The sequence below is a fragment of the Miscanthus floridulus genome, chromosome 7 (assembly GCF_019320115.1).
Source record: "Miscanthus floridulus cultivar M001 chromosome 7, ASM1932011v1, whole genome shotgun sequence".
Classification (NCBI taxonomy): Eukaryota; Viridiplantae; Streptophyta; class Magnoliopsida; order Poales; family Poaceae; genus Miscanthus; species Miscanthus floridulus.
Window position 1 is genome coordinate 109416131 of NC_089586.1, and position 19595 is coordinate 109435725.

The 19595-nt window shown below is 45.0% G+C and overlaps 1 protein-coding gene and 2 pseudogenes across 1 annotated transcript; 1 reads left to right on the forward strand and 2 right to left on the reverse strand.

The window, feature by feature from the left end:
- Nucleotides 1-288, forward strand: part of LOC136466040 (COP9 signalosome complex subunit 6-like) — a 28161-nt pseudogene extending 27873 nt beyond the window's left edge.
- Nucleotides 289-6502: 6214 nt separating this feature from the next.
- On the reverse strand, nucleotides 6503-7481 carry LOC136464217 (protein DEETIOLATED 2-like; annotated as a pseudogene).
- A 4430-nt stretch (nucleotides 7482-11911) lies between these two features.
- LOC136464219 (DNA topoisomerase 2-like) lies at nucleotides 11912-19137 on the reverse strand. Its single transcript, XM_066463179.1, has 21 exons — nucleotides 18519-19137; nucleotides 17616-17908; nucleotides 17448-17514; nucleotides 17100-17370; nucleotides 16810-17009; nucleotides 16529-16738; nucleotides 16309-16422; nucleotides 16034-16141; nucleotides 15693-15857; nucleotides 15428-15613; nucleotides 15188-15343; nucleotides 14950-15083; nucleotides 14699-14867; nucleotides 14394-14588; nucleotides 14113-14299; nucleotides 13979-14028; nucleotides 13492-13908; nucleotides 13279-13417; nucleotides 13106-13170; nucleotides 12782-12872; nucleotides 11912-12681 (listed from the first exon to the last, which is right to left on the reverse strand). The coding sequence occupies exons 1-21, from the start codon at nucleotides 19065-19067 to the stop codon at nucleotides 12092-12094; spliced, it is 4356 nt and encodes a 1451-aa protein (XP_066319276.1). The 5' UTR covers nucleotides 19068-19137; the 3' UTR covers nucleotides 11912-12091.
- Between the last annotated feature and the right edge of the window lie 458 nt (nucleotides 19138-19595).

A 19595-nucleotide genomic window follows, 5' to 3' on the forward strand; every position in this document is an offset into this window, starting at 1 on the left:
GCATATTTAATCCTGTATGAGTAATTATGATGATGTCATTCATCGTTTCCAGGAATACAACAACACTCTCCTCATGACTTACCTCGCAATGTTCACTAACTGTTCAAGGCATGCATTCACCTCTTTCACAGATGAAGTTCTCTCTTCTATACCCTCTTTGTTGGAAATTTCACTTGTGTTGATTTCAACTTTATAATTTGCAGCACAATGAACGAGTTGGTCGAGAAGATCAACACAAGCTATGAGAGACCGACTACCAGGAGAGGAGGCCGAGGTGCTTTCATGTAGCTCACCTGCCGTGATCCTGCTGCTGCTTTCATCTGTGGAGATTTTTGGAAATAGCTTATGTCCCGAGGCTTCTTTTTTTTTTGCATGTAATCTATTATGCACAATCGGCTATACATCAGCTCTTGAGTCACTTCAAACTTTCTAGGCAAAAATGTGATTTGCTCAAATTATATCAAAATCCCACTTGTGCTGAAGTTGATCTGTAAAGTTCCTCTCCTAGTTATTCTATTTGACTCTCAAATGGATATTGATGCTGGTTTGCGTCATGCTCACGGTTAGCAAAACTTAAATCATTTGTTATGCTGCTTGATGTAACATTATGATCGATGAGCACGGCAGAACGCAGCTGACCCGATCATATTGTCAGAATTATATATTTTGTGAAGATTAATAGAGGATACATCTGAATATTCAAAAAAGAATCCGAAGAAATTAGCTGTGATGTAACCAGCCAATGCTCCTACTGACGGCTTGCTTCATAAATTATCATCAAAATAGAGGTACAATAGAATCCTGAAGAAATCGTCCAAAAGAAAGGGTGCCATAGAATAGTTCTTTGCCACAAGGAACCGTAGATCAATGGTACGTGTTTAATTTAATCAAAAGAAAAAATAGGGCATTACAGTATAAACTCAAATGGCAATAACAACGCATACTGAAGAAAACGAATGTTGGGTTGACACTTGCGCAACCCATGTCGCAGCCTCGCGCTGCCACAGATGGGTTAATCCTGCACATCTACTGAAGAAGAAAACGAATGTCTGCTGCCACAGATGGGTTAATCCTGCACATCTACTGAAGAAAACGAATGTCTGGATGACACTTGTTCCTGCAGCCGATGTTGGAGGCATTGCAGCACATCTACTTACTGAAGAAAACGAATGTCTGGATGACACTTGTTCCTGCAGCCGATGTTGGAGGCATTGCAGCACATCTACTTACTGAAGAAAACGAATGTCTGGATGGCACTTGTTCCTCCAGCCCATATGTCGCAGGCGTTGCAGCAGATGGTTAATCCAGGTGTTAGGATACAACTACGAATCACTACTATGAATCTGGTTTAGAACTGGGTAACTTGGAGTTTACAAGCTCCGGTGGGCAAGGTTACCGCCGGCCATCCTTGAGCCGTAGCTCGCCTCCAACGTCTTCGGCAACAACAAGACGAACCTTTCTTCCTCTCTAGGTTATATTCGTTACAGCTATTTGGATTAGTCCAACTGGTTAGAGCGTCCCGGCGGCACTCCTCAGGTCCTGAGTTCGACTCCCCGTGGGAGCGAATTTCAGGCTAGAGTTAAAAAAAATATCCCACGCCAAAGCACAGGTCTAAGGACCGGCCCGTTCTCACTGGACAACGGTGCCGCTGTGTAAGGGTGGGGCAGGGGTTCGGAGTTTTGCTGGGCCTACGTGGGAAGGTCTTCTTCTTAATGCAATGCCTGGGTGTGGCAGATGCAACTGGGCTTGGGCCTTTACTTGCGCCATTATGGGCCAGCGACTATTGTATTGGGCTTCCTGCTCCTCTTCTCTCTTGGGCTCTTGGTAATCACAGGTACCAGCCTTGCCATTGTAACACCAGGCTTTCGCGCCAGAACCTCTGCAAGATGTCGGGCTGCTGCCACGACGTTGAGCCACATTCTTACCGACGCCAAGCCACCGCAGCCATCGGAACAGCGGTGGCTCAGAGTGTCTCAGGAAGTTACGAGACAGCTTACTGCAGTTGGCAAGATGAACCGGTTATGAGGAGGCAGTTCCGCAGACACGCACAGGCTGCTTATCTGCTCACAGTTCCTAGCAGGCAATCAGCCAATCACTGTCACAGCCCGACATGATATTCTTGGTACATTCCAGATGTCAATGGAAATTGGAAACTGTCTTGTTGATGGTGCCAGTCCCGCAAAGCAGTGAAGTATGAATGACAAGTTCTCTCCTTTTTTTTTTTGATAGGAACGAATGACAAGTTCCTTGGAACTTTGGAAGTTATAGAAATGCTTCAAAGTTCGAATGGCATTCAGCATGCTCTGCTAGTACTCATCCCCGTGTGAGCTATGGCAAATTGGCAATGCAAACTGGAATTGGCCATGAGTAAGCATTGACTGAATTTTCTAGCTGTTCGCTTTTTGTTTCGAGGAACCTGTTTTGTATGTCATCTTTGAACGGAGATGTCTCTAATGTCCGCGTATAGAGGTGAAAAAAATGTGTCACCAAAATTACACCGGGGGCGGGGGGGGGGGGGGGGGGGGGGGGGGGGGGGGGTGCGCAAAATCCATTACAAGCCTTTGGACAACGAAAGCTCAGATGCGACTCGGCCCAGTTCACGACGGCCCAACTGCAGCCTTGTCGGGGCGGCCGTAATATAATACCCCACTTGATGGAAGCCATCACCCCTCGAACCCTAACTCTCGCAACTAACTGCCGCCGCCACCCCCACGCCCGCAGCCATGCCGCATCCTTTCAAAAAATATAGACCCTGACCTCGGTGCCGTGACAATTGGCGTTGAGCTTACACGTCTCGGTGCCAATTGCTTTGGCGTCGAGGTCCAAGATCATTTTCTACGTGTCGTTGACGTGGCTGCTTGCGTGACGCGGATGTGGCATAAGCTCGGCGCTGTGGATCCAGGTGCCGAGCTCGGCGCCAATTACTACAACGCCGAGCTATAGAAATTGATAAATTTTAATTTTTATCATGACAACTCGAAACAGCTCCAAGCAAAAAAAAAAGTCGAAACAACACCAAAGCAATTGACGACGAAATAGCACCAAGCAAAAAAAAAAAGCGCCTGCTTTTAATACGCTGCGAAATTAGCACACCAGCGTACAGGCATCATCATATATATACCACACATGGCATGCAACTACATATATAAAGTATAAACTACCGTATGCTAGTAAGGTGAAGAAAGGCATCATCTATCAGATCAGCGAATTCTATTTGTTTTCCGAAGACATTGTCAGAGAAATACAATATATATACGTGCCAAAGGCTCAAATCGTGAAGGAACAGATAATTGCCTGGTGGACCATTGCAAAAATATGCTGATCGACTTCGCTCGGGTCCTGTCTTCCCAATTTCTTCCTTCAGGTCTTGGTCCACATTCCCCGTAGGCGCATGTCCCAGGGAGCCAGGATCCCTAGCCCAATGCCCCAATCACTCTATCGGGAGGACAGGCGTCCTCAATTCTTCCAAAATAGCTAATTTAGGAATAATTCTATTGTCTATCAATCAATATATCATGTCGTCCTCAATGATTTTTAAATAGTTAGTCTAGTAAGGATTCTATCGGTTATCAAAGGGAGAGATAAGAGAGGTAGCAACTCTATCTAGTCTCGCACAATCAGGGACGTAGCCAACGGTGGGGCTAGGGATACCTATCCTGAGCACGTGGAGTTTTTCTAAGTTCTCCCTTAAAATTTTATGCATACATGTATTAGGTAGGAGGAGCTAAGATTAAAAGAAAATAAAAAAAAACCTCTATTCTTTTGTTTAGCTCCTCTTAAAAAGAATTTCTTGCTTCGTCACTGCGCACAATCTTCTACATGCAACTCTGTCACAGCTCGCACAACCCTTCGCCACCGTACTCCTTTTTATTATTTTCAAGTCTCATCTAGCCGGTGATTTGCAAGTTGCCATTAAGGACGCACTTGGCCTACAGCCTTGTGTGGCAGTCGACCTTTTGGCCGGCCAGGATATAATAGCAGCCAGTCATCGCTCTCGAGCTCTCGTGGCCAACTGGCGTATACGTCTTGTTCGCTTGGCTTACGGGCTGTATTTTTTTAGCTAATGAATATTATTTTTTTCTCATAATAAATTAATCCACAGTAATTTTAATTATAACTTATTAGCCAAACGAACAGGACAATAATAGCTTTGTTTGGGATAGTTTTTTTTTCTAAAGAGCATTTATGAGAATCTGGCTGTCTGTAAAACTCTAGCTGTCTCAAGAATCTACTAGCTTATGATGACCAACTAAGGGGTGTTTGGATCTAGTGACTAAAATTTAGGAGGTGTGTCGGGAGGATGTTGCATGGGGTATTCGGATACTAATAAAAAAACAAATTACATAATCCGTCGGTACTCCACGAGATAAATTTTTTAAACCTAATTAATTCGTCATTAGCACATGCTTACTGTAGCAAAACATTGTCAAATTATAGATTAATTAGGCTTAAAAGATTCGTCTCGTAAATTAGGCTCAAATTATGTAATTAGTTTCGTAATTAGTCTATATTTAATACTCCATGCATGTGTCTAAATATTTAATCGGACAACGACTAAAATTTAGGAGGGACAACCAAACAACCCCACAACTGGCTGTAGCGATTGCACTAGCTTAAATAAGTAAAGCATACTGGTTTTGATCCACTTTTCATTATGTTTTGTTTACAACCAGAACAATACGCGGCCCTCTGGAAATGCAGCGTGCCCGCCTGTGGACGCCGCGCTTGCGTTTTCAATTGGACGGGAGGCATGCGAAGGCCAGAGGCCTGTTGCAAAGGGAACACGTGGATAGGGGGATGGGAGGAGCTTTCATTACACGTGGAGGGACTAATTATGGTCTCGTTCGCTTCGCTGAAAAAACAATCTAAAACACTATTCCAGTTAATTTGTTGTGAGAGGAAAACACTGTTCCAGCTAAAAAAAATAAATTAAAAAACGGATTATAAGATAAGCGAACATGACCCTATAAGTATGTGCGGTTGTCCCATCAAGACCCTGGTTTTACAGGCGGGACCCGCATTTTTAAGGTGACAAGACAATACAAAACGAAACGAGCTATGATACGCGTGGAGGGACTAACTATGTGAGCCCTGTTTAACGATCCCACTTGTCAACTTTATGGAAGAGAGAAAAAAAGAATAGGGAAAGGGATGAGGGACTCCTACATCTAGGAGTTTAGTCGAGAGAAATGAGAGTCCCTCGTCTATTAGGGTGAATAAGGGCTCATATGAAGAGTTTTTTATGCTCCCAAAATGGGATGAGCGCTCAAGTAGAATATTGGTTGGAGTTGCTCTTAGACCTCATAGCTCATCCCGTAACTCTGCTTTCGATTTTAAGTTAGGGGAGGAGGGCTTGAGCTGGGCTCAAGTAGGATCTGTTCATCCCCTAACTCTGCTTTTGCCATGCATGCATAGACGTCGCTCATCCCCTAACTCTGCCCAACTCAAGACCTAAGCTCACAAATCGACTTCTCCCTTAATCAGTTGACCATGAAGCACATTGTTATGCTTGTGGACAGGAGCGATGACACGGTCGACGTCCCTCTTCCTTAGAGGCCATGATGGTTGTTGCACACCCTCTTCCTTTGTGTCCTACTCTTTCAACGCTACATCCACAACTCCACACATCTTGGCCAGATCTGGTAGAAAAACGTGGTTTTGAACGGCGGGTTTTGGTGAACGAATTGGTCCACAATGGTCGAAATCGAGCCACAGTGTCCAACCATGGGTAGACGACAGGCCGCGGGAAGGCACGCTCGTGGCATCAATACATGGTGGGTGGATCCGGTGGGAGAGGAGAAGACCTTCAGCCCGTGGATTATAAGTTAGAATAGTATTTTTCTCTCACATCACACCAGCCAGTAATAATAATCCACGATCGTTTTAGCCGAAACGAACATGCTGCTTGCTTGTGGCCATGGTTATAGTGCATTGTGTCACTAGCGAGGACAACAAATCTAGCAGTGGAGAGGGGATTTCGTCCTTTTCTCTCTTATTTAATTGTCTCTCTAGTCTCTATTCTCAAGAGTATAAAAGTCATGTCCAGTTTTATTAAAAATAGTAGTATGTGATAAATTAGAGATACCTATTTAGTTCACTGTTCAATCTCTGGCCCAACTCACGACCACATGTTTATTGAAGTGAGAAGAGCGTGTGTTCGATCATGATAAATTGGGGATTGCTATTACACAAGCGCCTTTTTCTGGCAAACGATCAGGCGACGTTGCTGGCCATCGGTCATGTTTCTCTTGTTGCTTACGTCAGCTCAGTAGAAAAAGCGGCAGACAGGGGCTTGTTTGGATTCAAGCCTCCCAGGCAACGCCTGGCCAGGCAAGCAATCCCAGGCGTAGGATTTCGTCCGCCTGAGGTCACGATCGTTGCCTGGACGAGAACCTGCCAGTCACAATCCAAACACGCCCACAATGCATGAACTCATCGCCTGACATCTCAAACGACAGAATTGTAGCATATGTGCGATAAATTAGTGTGATTTCAAGACGTATTGCAATGCAGTGACATGTCTCGCTGGTACTTCCATCCATTTTACATAAACGCCAACACGTGAATCGGTATGCCACGGCACATTCCGATTTCAAGGATTCTCACGCTCTGTGGCAAAGAGATTTCAAAGATTTGAGACGCGCATGCCATTGCAAAGGCTTAACTTGCTTCAAGTTCAAATTGAGCAGGGCACTTAGAAGATGTAGGGGACGAACGCCTTTCGCGACGCCGGGTAGTCTGCACCGAACTTGTGCACGTACCACTGGCGGTGGTCCCGGGCCCTGGGGCCGAGGTTGGCGCAGGTGTAGAGGAAGAACGCCCACGCCGCCGGCGTCCACGCCACCACGGCGAAGCCCAGCCACTCCACGGTCTCGCCGAAATAGTTGGGGCAGGTGACGAGGTCGAACCACCCACCCCTCGGGATCTTGTACCCGCCGCCGGCCTCCTTGAGCCGCAGGAGCTCCTTGTCCGCCGCGATGTTCGTCCGCATCCCCCACGCGAAGAGGGCCAGCCCGGCGATGCAGCGAGCCAGCAGGGCGAAGCGGGAGGGCGGGCGGGCCGCGTGGAGCGCGAAGGAGCGGGCCTGCACGTAGGCGTTGAGGAGGTTGAAGGCGAGGGCGCAGGCGGCGACGAGGGCCGCCACGGGGGCCGGGGCGCGGCGCAGGCGGGCGACGCGGAGCGGGTGGACCAGCGTGCGGTGGACGTAGTGGAACGCGTAGAGCGCGGCGGGGAGCGCGGCGAGCGGGCTGGAGAGCAGCGGCGGGGTGGAGCGGAGCAGGACGAGCGGCGGGCGCCATAGGGTGGGGCTCTCCATGAGGAACCACGCGAGCGGGGCCCCAGCCCGGGCGGGAGAGCTTGCCGTACGGCGCGGAGACGAAGCGGAGCGCCAGCACGGTAAGCGGGCTGATGAGGTACAGCGCCAGCAGGCACCGCTCGAACACCGCGTCGCCCGAGGCCGCGGTAGCCGCCTGGTCGTCCATCCCTCCCTCCCAGCAGATTTTGACCTTCAGAAATGCTATACAAGGTGCATGTGTTTTAGCGTAAAAAATACATAGATTTTTTTATCTCTCTTTCTCACCGGTGACCACCGGTGCCGGCAACCGGCGAGCTCGTCCCGACGCCCGCGCCTGCGCCTGGCGCGCCTCCCTGTGCCCGCGCCGGCCATGGCAGTGATGACGGCGGCGGATCTGTGATTTGTCCTTCCATAGACAAAAAAAAAAATTATGATCTGTAATCTGTGGAGGTTGGAGGTATAAGAAGGATGGAGGCTATTAGATCTTAATTGTGCAAAAAAAAATTATATATTGAAACTGCATAAAACATATAGTTGTGTAGTAGAGACTCCACCTTTACGAGGTTTGGGGACGAGTGCGGCGACGGCGGCCGAGCCGAGAAGGAACGTGGGGCGGGGACGAGCGCGGACAGCGGTCGCGCTAGGGCGTTAATCGCGAAGGGTGTTCCGGGTTCTGGCTTGCACAAAAGCAGGTCCTCCCATCGCAGACTCGCTGGAGGTGGACTCCCTTTATCCTCGCTTTCCAATTCCTTCCTTCCGCTCTGTTTGGCGGAAGCTGATTTGTTGTGAGAGAAAAACACTGTAACATGGCTATAAATCGGGCTGATAAGTTTAAGTGAATAGGGCGGTTCGTTCACTCTCTGTGGTTCTAGGTTTTGGAATTCAGGGTACGTCCCCGACATTGCCGGTGACCCCTTGCCTCGTCGGCCGTGCGTGGCCTCTCCTGACTAGCGGGGATGGAATGGCAGCCGGCAATAGGTGCCAACAGTCAGATGAGTGCCCCCATACTACCCAGTCAGATGAGTGCCCCCATACTACCCAATGCTCTGTTCTTCCTCTATTTAATTGTTCATAGGGTGAGTGTGTGTATGTATTATGGGTGTCTGTGTTTTACTGCGTAATTAAAAAAAAACATTATGTGTTGTGTGCGTGTAATTGACTAGTGTTTTTCCCCTGATTTGGTCCACTTGGGATACTGATGTCTAGTTCTATAGCAGGTCACTGCCCACTGCCAGGCCTCTCGTAATCCCATACGAGATGTTGTTCTGCGCTGAATAGGAGATCCTGAAACTCGTGTGATTTAGATGCTGCTAGTATAATCTGCCAGGTACTATTCCTCTTAACTTTGATATCAGAGGGTCCTCGCCTGGTGCTGCAAGCTGTGCTTTGTGCCAATCCTTGTGGAAGATGCAGCCATGCAGGGACACAGCTGGTGGCTGTAACCTGAGTGAGTGAGTGTCCACACGCGCAGAATTGTGGCAGTTGCCAGTGAAAGAAAAAGAGAACTCAGGTGAATCGCTACTGGCCGCAGAATTGTGGAGTAGCTTATAATGTTTTTAATCAAAGCTCTAATAGCATGAATTAAGACTGTTTTTATAGATACCGATGCTACTAGTTTGTTGGCACGAGAGGATACTGGCAAGTTTAGCTCACCACCCAAGATGGTAATAGGCAGCCTTTGTTCAGAAAAATCCAACAAGTTAAATAGATTAAAACAAACTTTAATAGTTTACTCACTAAAGAAAATACTTTTAACTCACGGGAGCTAATATTTTTTTAGAAAACAAAACGCAAAAACTAGTTTTACATCTCTAGCCCCATTATCCAGAAAAAATTTGCAGAGCTCGTTATCCTTCTTAAAACTTGTATAACCCGAGCATGCTTCCTGCCCAGTACCACTGCTACGGATGATGATGCATTCTCTGTTGCCTCCTCTTTTGCTTGGTATCTTCCTCCTTTTTCTTCTTTCTGCGGTTCTTCTATAATTTCAGATTCCATGGCTGCAAGTTGTTAGACCATCAGTGACTTTTGAAAGAGAGCGACTAGCATTTTTCCTTTGGAAGACATTATACTGACAGATTGTAATCGGTTACTACTAGAATGATCTGCAGATGGGCCATGAAATTAAAGGCACCAAGACTGTCTTTTAGTCCAGGCATGTGCTCATCATCATCACTCACAGGTGCACTTGCCTCAATTTAAAGAACTCTTCAAGTACTGTAAACGGCACACTTTTAGATACAAGATGGTAATAGAAAAAAAATTGTTTATAAGGAAACATAAAGAGAGATGGTCAGTCGATACATACTTTGCTCCAGAGTGTCATACTTCGGAATGTTGCCATCCTGGCCAAGCAAGTCCATATTTGTTGGTCCAATATGTCAGCTTAAATTTCTTCGCCAGTCCTTGTCGCTTAGCTATATCAATATTTTCCTCACTTAATATGGTGACAATGTAAATATCCTCAGCATCACTCAAATGGTTAAAAAAAACAGCAAGTAAACCCAAGTAAATAAGTGATAGAGTTCTTAAAATAAACACCACAATTATTGTTTCCTTATGTTCTTGCTGTGTGGAACCAATGGCTCGAGAAATTCCTCATAATCCTGAGTCCAGCAGCATATTGGCAGCTCTGTAATTCTCAGCGTAGTGCTGTCAACAGCCTCTATAATACTGGTGATGGTATACGTGACACCAGATCCTTTTTTCTTGTCTTCTCAATAGATCCCTATTTGTTTGGGGACAGAAATTTTTCATTGCATAATACAACTATAAAGTGTACTATCTAAAAAGGCCAACGCCATAATGCAAAAGAATTATGCAGGCAAACTCATTTTACTGACCTTGAAACCCCTGTACCAAGGTGCAAGGGTTCAGTACACTCATCAATTCACCATTTCAGCAACTGTCTCAGGTTAGCGACCGTCCCTAGGATTATACTTAGCGACATAGGTGCTCCATCCCTTGCCACTTCCTTCGATTCCATTGACTAAAACCATGGGAAGGATGGCCAGATACCTATGGATACAGAGGCATGTTTTAACTGATTTATCACTATGTAGATGCAAACATTCAGAGTGGATCATCTAAAGCCAATACTACCATGTGGGTTCAATTGATTTTCCATCTCTCCGCAGATAGTTCAGCAGACCGTCGTCATCCTCCAGGTAAATGGACCGAGTGATAGGCGACAATTTGGTGAACATGTTCTCGGTGTTGCAACCGTCTCCTCGTCTCTTGAATGAAGACATAAATATGCAAACAAGGACGGTAAGACTGGATCACAGAGCACAGGATTATCCCATCCCAAAGCTGTTATCCTACCTGATACCGAAATGGCCTCCAGTGTTGTTAGTTCCTACAAAACGTTAAGCCATTCCAATGAGTTTATCCCCTAGACTCTCTTCTGCCATGGCGGTATGCAGAGTATTCTGCCACATATAACCACAGAATTGAGAAACCTGTAGCCAACAGACCAAGCGAAATGGTAACAGACCACTGATGGTCTGTAATAATAATATATACAAAAATTGTAAAGTTATATATATATGCTTGATGCCACACATTTGCTTCCTTTACGAAGTTCCTCTTGAATGTGCAGTCAGGCGACTCAGGCGTCAGGCGTCAGGCGTAAGGCCATCAACCATTGAGGCCCTGTTCGTTTCTCACGGAATGGAGGCCTGGAATGATTCCAGCCAGGAATATTATGTAAATTTATATTATTTTTGATCATCTGGAATGAATCTATCGGGAACGAGGGCTAAACGAACGAGCCCGAGCCGATGACCTCTGCTGGTATTCCGTGGAGAAGAGAGCGTTGGCTCATTTCTGCCATTCTAGCTATCTACCCGTATGCAAGCGTGCAGCAACGGAGGAAGAGGAAGAAGCCTCGGGCAGAAGTGGAACAGCGAAAATGGTTCACTTTAGGGAGCGCTGTCTAGGGATTTTCAAATTGATATGCGCGCTGATCTGGGCAGGTACCAAATATTTCAGGGTTTTAAATTGAAATGTGTCTGGGCACGTAACAAAAGTTTCAGGAGTAAGAAAACACCTTTTTTCGGAAACGATATCATTTTTCGAAATATTTTCTTTTTTGAAATGCCATTTTCAACTTTCAAATGCTGTGTAGATACGATGGACCGTTTCCTTGTCCTTGGTTACATGTGTAATGTAAGGCGTCCATATCTCTTCCTGTTCGATATCCAACGGACCCAATCGCTTACTGTAAAACAATGCTTAAATGGTAATGATTCTGATACTATATACCTTGTACGGAGTAACTCTGTAGACTGTACTCTCGGTTAGGCTACTTATGTTCAGCTCAGTGTATTTAACTCATCTGTCGTCGCCATGGCACCTGGACCGCTGAGCTTGCTCACCAACGTGCTAACCGCTCACGACGCATCACTAGCAGAAGCCAGAGGGCGAGGATGGAAACATGCAAACGGTTCGCTCTCCATACGCCAACGGCTACCAGCTTAAAAAATCTATCATAGCGCCACGCTTCTAGCTCAATGCTGTATCATTCAGAACCCCAACCCCCACAGACCACAGGCTACAGAGCCCTCTCGTGGACGCCCTTGCCGAGCAGCATCAGAAGTCAGAACTCAGTACGTTCACTGCAAAGCATACCACAGGCACACTTGTATGCAAAAATAACAGACAAATCAGTTAACCAGGTAATTGTCTTGGGCTCTTGGCAACAACGGTCAACAGAACAACACAATGAACACATACAGCGAACAAGAAATGCATCTCAAAGTAGCACGTGCAACGACACATGGATGACAGCTACCTTCACTCGTCAGAGTCACCATCCAAATCAAAGTCAGAATCATCAGTCAACTCCACGACTTCATCCTCAGGATCGCTATCACTATCAGTAACATAGACAGGCTTCTTGGTGGCCCTGGCTGTCCTTCTAGGTTGTGCTGCACCAACTGGCTCTGCAGAGCTCCCAGAGGGTGGTGAAGCTTCAGCAGTAGTTTCAGAGCTTGCAGAAGCGGCAGTCGAGCCTCTCTGTAAGATTGAGCCACTCTTCTTGTTGAAGGGAGAGGGCCTCATCTTCCTGACCTTCTTCACAGGGGAGGTGTTATCCTCAGTGGGCTTGAGCATCTCATCTATTTTCTTCTGCACTGCCTTGCCCTGAGCCGGCGCCCTTTTCCTGGCGGCAGGAACCTTTGGCTTCACAGCGGCAGCAGGCTTCTTTCCTCTACCTTTCTTCTGAGCTTGGACCTCTGAGACTTCAACCAGTGTAAAATCGTCATCCTCATCATCAGATGGTATCATCGCCAAGGATGGTGACGCCTTGTTTGCTCCACCTCTTTTGCTTGGTCCCTTTGTTGCTAGTTTTTCATTCTGCTGTTCTGTTGTTTCAGTTTCCATAGCTGCAAAGTTGCTTGTCCATCAACTCAATTTTTTTAAACAGAGAACTCTCCTTTTTACCATTCAAATACAACAAGTTGATAGAATGTGTATTGGCATTACCAGAATGATCCGGAGAGGAGTCATTGATAGTAAAAGCAGCAATACGGTCTTTTAGTGAAGGCATGTCAACTTCCTCTTCATCCACAGGAGCCTGTAAGATTTTCATATTTGAATTGTAAATAAAACCAATAAAAAAGTTATTACACACAAACTAGTTAAATAGATTGTTTCATTTGATTTGATGTTCACGTTTTGGATTCTCAGCTACATAATCTTCGTCATCAGACCCAGAACCATTTGCCTTAGAAAGTGGAACTATTTTATTAGCATAGTACAACTAAAAAGTACTTAGTCAACTCAAGGATTAGCATGTTAGATTCTAACCTTCTTGGATGCTTTCTTCCGTTGAGCTCCACGCTTTGGTACCACTGGTTCAGCCGCATCATCGTCTGTGACAGACGATCAGAGTTTCAACATTGGTTCAGAGTTCAAACAGAGCTAATCATTTCCATAGGAATGCCACAGGAAACTTGCTGCAGTGGAGGAATAACAGATACCTTCTGTATCGCTTTTTTCCTTTTTAACTGCAGCCTTTTTACGTTGTCTCTTGGGTGCAGCTTTTGATCCCCCTTTTTTGCCTTCCTTTATCCTCTTTTCCCTTTCCCGCTCCTCGTCTAGATCCATTTTATCAAGCACCTGCATCAAAGTACGCAAGTGAGGTAGCAGAACACAGAAGTGTAAACAGAACATCAGAAAATGGCATTGCTTACATCCAGTTCTTTCTCAAAAGCATCAAGATCTTTCAACCAAAGTGATTTTGGCGATGTGTTTTTCAGTTCCTCAACACCATCCACTAATTTTTGTTTCTCAGCGTTGAGCTCCTGTATCTTCTCCAAAGTCAAGGTACCGATTGACATTGCGAGGAGATACTCATAGTCACTAGGCTCTGCTCCTTCAGTTTCAGGACTCTCTTCATTTTCATCCTCTTCTAAAGCACCAACAGCAGCTGGTTCAGCCCTCTTTTTTTTCTTTGGGAAAGGATCAAAATTCTTCTGCTGGAGCTCCAAAAATAGATCTGCCCTTTTCCTGTTGTTAACTATAATTTCATTATCAACAACACAGCGGATAAACCTAACTTTGTTTTCAAGCTTCTTTAAGTCCAGCTTGATATTTTTCAACAATGCTTCCTGCACAAAAAAATTTGGTTAGTATGGCTTTCATTTAATATTCTGAAAATAACAAAGACACCAGATGTACCTTTCTCTTAACATAGAATTCAAGCCTTAATTGAAAGAACTCCTCAAGTACTACAGAAATATCACACTTTTAGTAGTGATTAAATGACAAAAAAATGTGGTCTGTAGCAACACACAATACGAGATATCACTTACTTTGCTCAGGAGTTTCGTACTTCCGAATTTTACCATCTGAATCAAACAAGTGCATGTTTGATGTTCCAATTGTTGTTGTCAGCTTAAACTTCTTCACTAATCCTTCTTCCTTAGCTATATTCATATTTCCCTCACTTAATTGGAGCTGAATGTAAATGTCTTCATTATCACCTTGCGCTGTGAAATCCTGTAAAATAGTTGCAATTGAGGAAAAGTGTTTATGATATATGATGGTGCAAACATTATGAACACAAACGAAGGTGTTTTCTGTTGTCAACTACCTCTAAGAATGATACTTTGTCCTTGTTGTGCTTATCTGGACATAAACTGTCAAGAAAATCTTTGTAATCCCCCGTCCAACGGCGGATTGGCAGTTCTGTGATCCTCAGTGTAGTGTTGTCAACAACCTCAATGATTCCGGTGACGGTATACGTGGAACCAGCTACCTTTGTATTGACTGTCTTCTCTATAGAACCCTGTAAATTTGGGGCGTAGAAAGTTTGCTTTAGTACAACCAATAATTCTAGAGTAGTATTTACAAAACTATGCCTTGGTGCAACTGCAAAAGGCAACTCATAATACTAACCCTGAATCCCCTGTACCATGGATGCATTGGTACAGTAGACTCTTCATTCAGTAACCGCCTGAGGTTAGCAACAATGTCTCTTGGATTGTAGTTTGGAATATATGTGCTCCATCCAGTTCCAATTCCTTCACTTCCATTGACCAAGACCATGGGAAGAATTGGCATATACCTAAGAAAAAGAGGGCTTGTCATTAGCTACACTATAAATATGTGATTGTGAGATCATGTAAATATGCAATCGCTAACATTACCAGGTGGGTTCAATTGACTGCCCATCCTCATTCAGATAATTAAGTAGAATATCATCATCCTTCGGGAAAATTGAACGTGTGATATGAGACAGCTTGGTGAAGATGTACCTAGGACTCGCAGCATCCTTGCCTCCCTGAAATCATATATAAACATGTAAAACACACATGACAATAATTCTGGCAGTGTTATGTCATAACAAGCACCTCATAAGTACAAGCTTTTGCACTGTTATCCCACCTGAGCTCTGGTGCCAAACTGACCACCAGGGTACATAAGGTTGATGTTATTGCTGCCAACAAAATTCTGAGCCATTCCAATAATTGTACTTGCTAAACTCTGCTCGCCATGGTGGTATGCTGAGTGCTCTGACACATAACCAGAGAACTGAGCCACCTGTGGTCAACAGAAGAAACAACAAAATAAATAAATAAACCCCAGGTAATCTGTAATGCAAGGAAAGGTAAACAAAAGACGCACCTTAGCTTCCCTAACAAAATTCCTCTTGAATGAGCAAAACAGAATCTTCCTCTGACCTGGTTTAAGGCCATCAACCATTGAAGGTATTGATCGCTGCAGGTCCGCTACCGAGAAGAGTATCAGCTCTTTGTTGATGAAATCACTATACTTGACTTTTTTCTCTTGTTGGTCAATATACGTTCCAGGCTGAAAATCAGTTTGCAGATTTAGTGTTGATCCAGCATAAACAAACCATGCCGAACTAGGGAAAGATGCAAGAGCTAACCTGAAAATTTGTAAGCCACTGTTTCCTATCAGCAATCCGTTTCTTGCTGAATGCTAACTCGATATGATTGCCATCTTGGTCATCTACCCAGACAAAATCCTTTTTGTGATCAGTAATAGCTTCAAAGTACTCCCGGCCTTCTTGGGCTGTGCTTGTTCCCAACCCCTGTGCCAAAGATCCATTTAAATGATTAACATAAATGATTAACAACATAAGAATGCTGCCATCCTCAGCAAATACCCACAGAATTGACAAGAGCAAGCAAAGGAAAATCACAAAAGCATACACAAGCAACAAATCAGTGAAACAAAAACCAAAGGAACTAGAAGGGACAAACAGACCTTGTAGTATTTTATAGTCCATGAACTTGCACTTGCTCCTAAATTCGTTCTCCATTCTTCATACTCTGGCATTGTGTAAAATGATTTCGTAGTTTTACCTCTGGTTGCCTGGACAAGTGAATTCAAGTATTATCATGGCAGTCAGACAGATATTTTACAAAAATTACACATCTGGCAGGGAAAAAATCCCTCTGGCGCAAACTAGTATGGGATCAAGAATAAAAGTTGAAAATACATAAAAATATGTGCATAGATAAAACCCAACTGTTATCTACCTTGATAATTGGAGTGACGAACTCAACCAAGAAAGATTCAACTTTAAGAAGAGACGGCCAAAATGAGTGAATGAAGTTAATCAACAACCCTTTGATATGGGAACCATCATGATCCTAAATTTTGGTTGTCAAAGCATGAGCAAACAAAACTTGATCTGGCATTATCATGATCCTAAATTTTGATTAGTTGATATAAAATTGGAGATGTTGTATGCCAAACCTGATCTGTCATTATCATGAGATGGCCATATCTCAATCCTTTGGTGGTTTCATACTGCTTTCCATGCTGCAAACCCAGGATTTGCTTTATGTACTGAATTTCAGCGTTGTCCATTATCTGCTTGTGGTTTGCCTCCCTGACATTCAACAGTTTTCCCCTGAGAGGAAATACACCATAGTAATCTCTCCCTACGACAGCTATGCCAGACATCTGCAGGGGCGGATCTCAGCATTTCAGCTCAATAGTTAAAGTACACAAAGTTATATAGATGCATTACTCACAGCAAGAGCTTTTGCAGAGTCGCCTTCAGTCAGGATCAAGGTGCACCTCTCAGAGTCCTTCCCACCAGCTTCATTTGCATCCTCAAGCTTAGGGATGCCAGAAATTCTTGACTTCTTGCTTCCATCAGTCTTCTTTAAATCTTTGTTGAGTTTGAAATCAGCCCAAGATAGGACATTCTCTATTACACTGGATTTCTCAACTGCAATCATACAAATTACAAAGAGAGCATTAGCATTAGTTGAGCAGTAAAAATCTGATGTAAGCAACTATAGTGTTCTGTATCACATACCCTTCTTGAGGAATTCACTAGAAAGCTCACACTTTGACCCAAAGCTTCCCTGACGAGTGGTCAAGGTCTCCTTGGTCTGTGAATCAAAGGCCGGATTGTCAATGAGCGCATTAACAAAGACCCACAAATGGCTCTTCACATTGTGCGCCTTCATGTTTGCATTCTTGTTTTTCTTATTCACAATGGCCATCACATGGTTGGCAATTTGGTTGGTGATATAATCAACATGAGTTCCACCCCTTATGGTTGCAATTCTGTTGACAAAGCTGACCTGCAATAGCATAGCAGATTTTAGGATGCAAGTGTAACCACAACTCAAGAAGCTGCTCTCACATAACCCAATATTACCTGCTGAAACTGCCCTTCACTTGAACAAACACACACTTCCCACCGATCATTTACTTTGTCATAAATCCTGAAATAAAAAACCCATTGTGAATGATCAGATATAACCCACAAAATTTTTTGTTTATCGACATTACCAAAACTATATGTTTGTGGAAAATTAATACAAACGTTTTGAAATTATCAGGTCTGTCGCAGTTAGCACTCTTCATATACAGGTCGACATAGTCACCGAAGCTCTTTATGGGCACCCTCTGGCCATCCAACTCAACCTTCACTGTTTTGCCGAGAGTGCCTGCCATATCAACCACTCTCTTCCTCATGAGGGCTACAACATCATCTTCGAGATGGGTCATGTTGAACTTGACAAGATCAGGCTTGAAGGTGACCCTGGTCCAGTTCTCGCCCTGCTTGCACTTGGTAATCTGGGGCTCTGACTTCTTCTCCATGTTCTCAGAGAAAACCTGCATTTGAATTCAAGAAGAAACTTCACACTCTGTATCTTGAGATTTAGAATGGCTATCCCGTAACATGTAGAGAATGAATTAATTCATATTGACCATGCCATCTGGACCCTAAAAGTCAGCTTTAAACTAGTGACAAATGGAGCCATGCTGATACTAAACCTTACTAACCAATGCCACAACAATTTAAGATGAAATTTCGTAACCACTTTAGCATGTATCACAAAAACAACTAGAGATCAGTGTTAAATTGAAAAGGTATCTTAAGTATCCAAAGGACAAAATCTATGAACCGATTCACTCCTGAACAACAAAAGAGAACTATATTGAACTGCTGAAAAAATTGTGCACGACTAGTAGAATAATTAAATTCCAACCTACACTCGAATGCTTTATCCACCAGATTTTAAACTGACAACAGAAGGCACTTAGTTCTAATAATCATATGGCTAGTCAACAGAACAATGGAATCCGAAGCAAAATTTCTAGTAGCTAATTTGTTTTGACAGATCTACCCCATTTCAAAACACATCAGCACCGGAAATATGGCAACCCAAAAGGGCAAAACGCCCTTATGAAGAGCGCTCAAGAGACAGCCAAAACATGTCACCTGCTTGTACTTCTTCTGGCGACGCCCATCAGCGGTCTCGATGACGAACTCCGTGGAGAAGATGTTCGTGAGTTTGGCGCCGTATCCGTTCCTCCCGCCGGTGGTCTTCTTCTCGTTGTCGTTGTAGTTGCTACTGGTGAGGAGGTGGCCGAAAATCATCTCTGGCACGTAGACGCCCTCCTCCTGGTGGATCTCGACGGGGATCCCGTCGCCGTTGTTGTATACGGAGATGCAGCAGCCGTCGACGTCGATCTCGACGCGGAGCACGTCCATCTTGGGATCCCGCTGCTTGTTGTCTGCGGCGTTGACGAGGATCTCGTCGAAGATCTTGTAGAGTCCCGGGACGTAGGTGACCGAGCGGTTCACCATGGCACCGTCCTCGTAGACCCAGAGCGCCTGGGTGTGCTTCTCCACCGAGCCGATGTAGGTGTCAGGGCGCAGCAGGATGTGCTCCAGCTGCGTCTTCTTCTGGTACATCTCCTCGATGGTCTTGCCCCCGCCGCCGGCGGCGGCGTTGTGGCCGGAGCTGGAGTGGAGGGGGCCCGCCATGGCGGCGACGCGCTGCACACGGAGGTCGTGTGCCTGCGCTAGGGTTTCAGGTGGGGTGTGCGGAGTTGGGGATTGGGGATCTGGGGGGAGAAAGGAATGGGGTTGGGGGGGGGGGTTTATCGAAGCCCAAGGGGTGCGATGCGGGCAACGGGGCTGGGATTCGAAATTTGAATTTGGGGTGCGGGAGTCACGCGGCGGGCTGGGGAACGGACGGTGGGATCGAGGCTGAGGGATCGTGCGGCGGAAATTGAACTGCGGGGTATCCAGAGGCTTCTGTCTCACCCTGACGCTCCAGCGACAGCGAGCAGTGGTCAGCGTGGAGTGTGGACAGAGATTTTTTAACTACGCTGCGGGGCAATAGGGTTCGGTCGGGGCTATGAGCGTTTGGATTGCCCAAGAATGTAGACTATTTCCTCAGACAAAAAAAACGTAATTGTTTATCAAAAAATTTAATTATACGTCCGGGAAAGAATATAATCGTGACTTTAAAACCAGTTTTTTTATTATGGGACCCCCTTTTAAAAAAGC

What these genes read in the sequence shown, in the direction of transcription:
- LOC136464219 (XM_066463179.1), bottom strand. Translation starts at nt 19,067, where the DNA reads ATGGCGGGCCCCCTCCACTCCAGCTCCGGCCACAACGCCGCCGCCGGC. An exon ending in TAGTGAATTCCTCAAGAAGG is followed by an intron (nt 17,010 to 17,099) that starts GTATGTGATACA and finishes GTATGATTGCAG; the next exon opens with TTGAGAAATCCAGTGTAATA. An exon ending in AGTGGCTTACAAATTTTCAG is followed by an intron (nt 15,614 to 15,692) that starts GTTAGCTCTTGC and finishes ACTGATTTTCAG; the next exon opens with CCTGGAACGTATATTGACCA.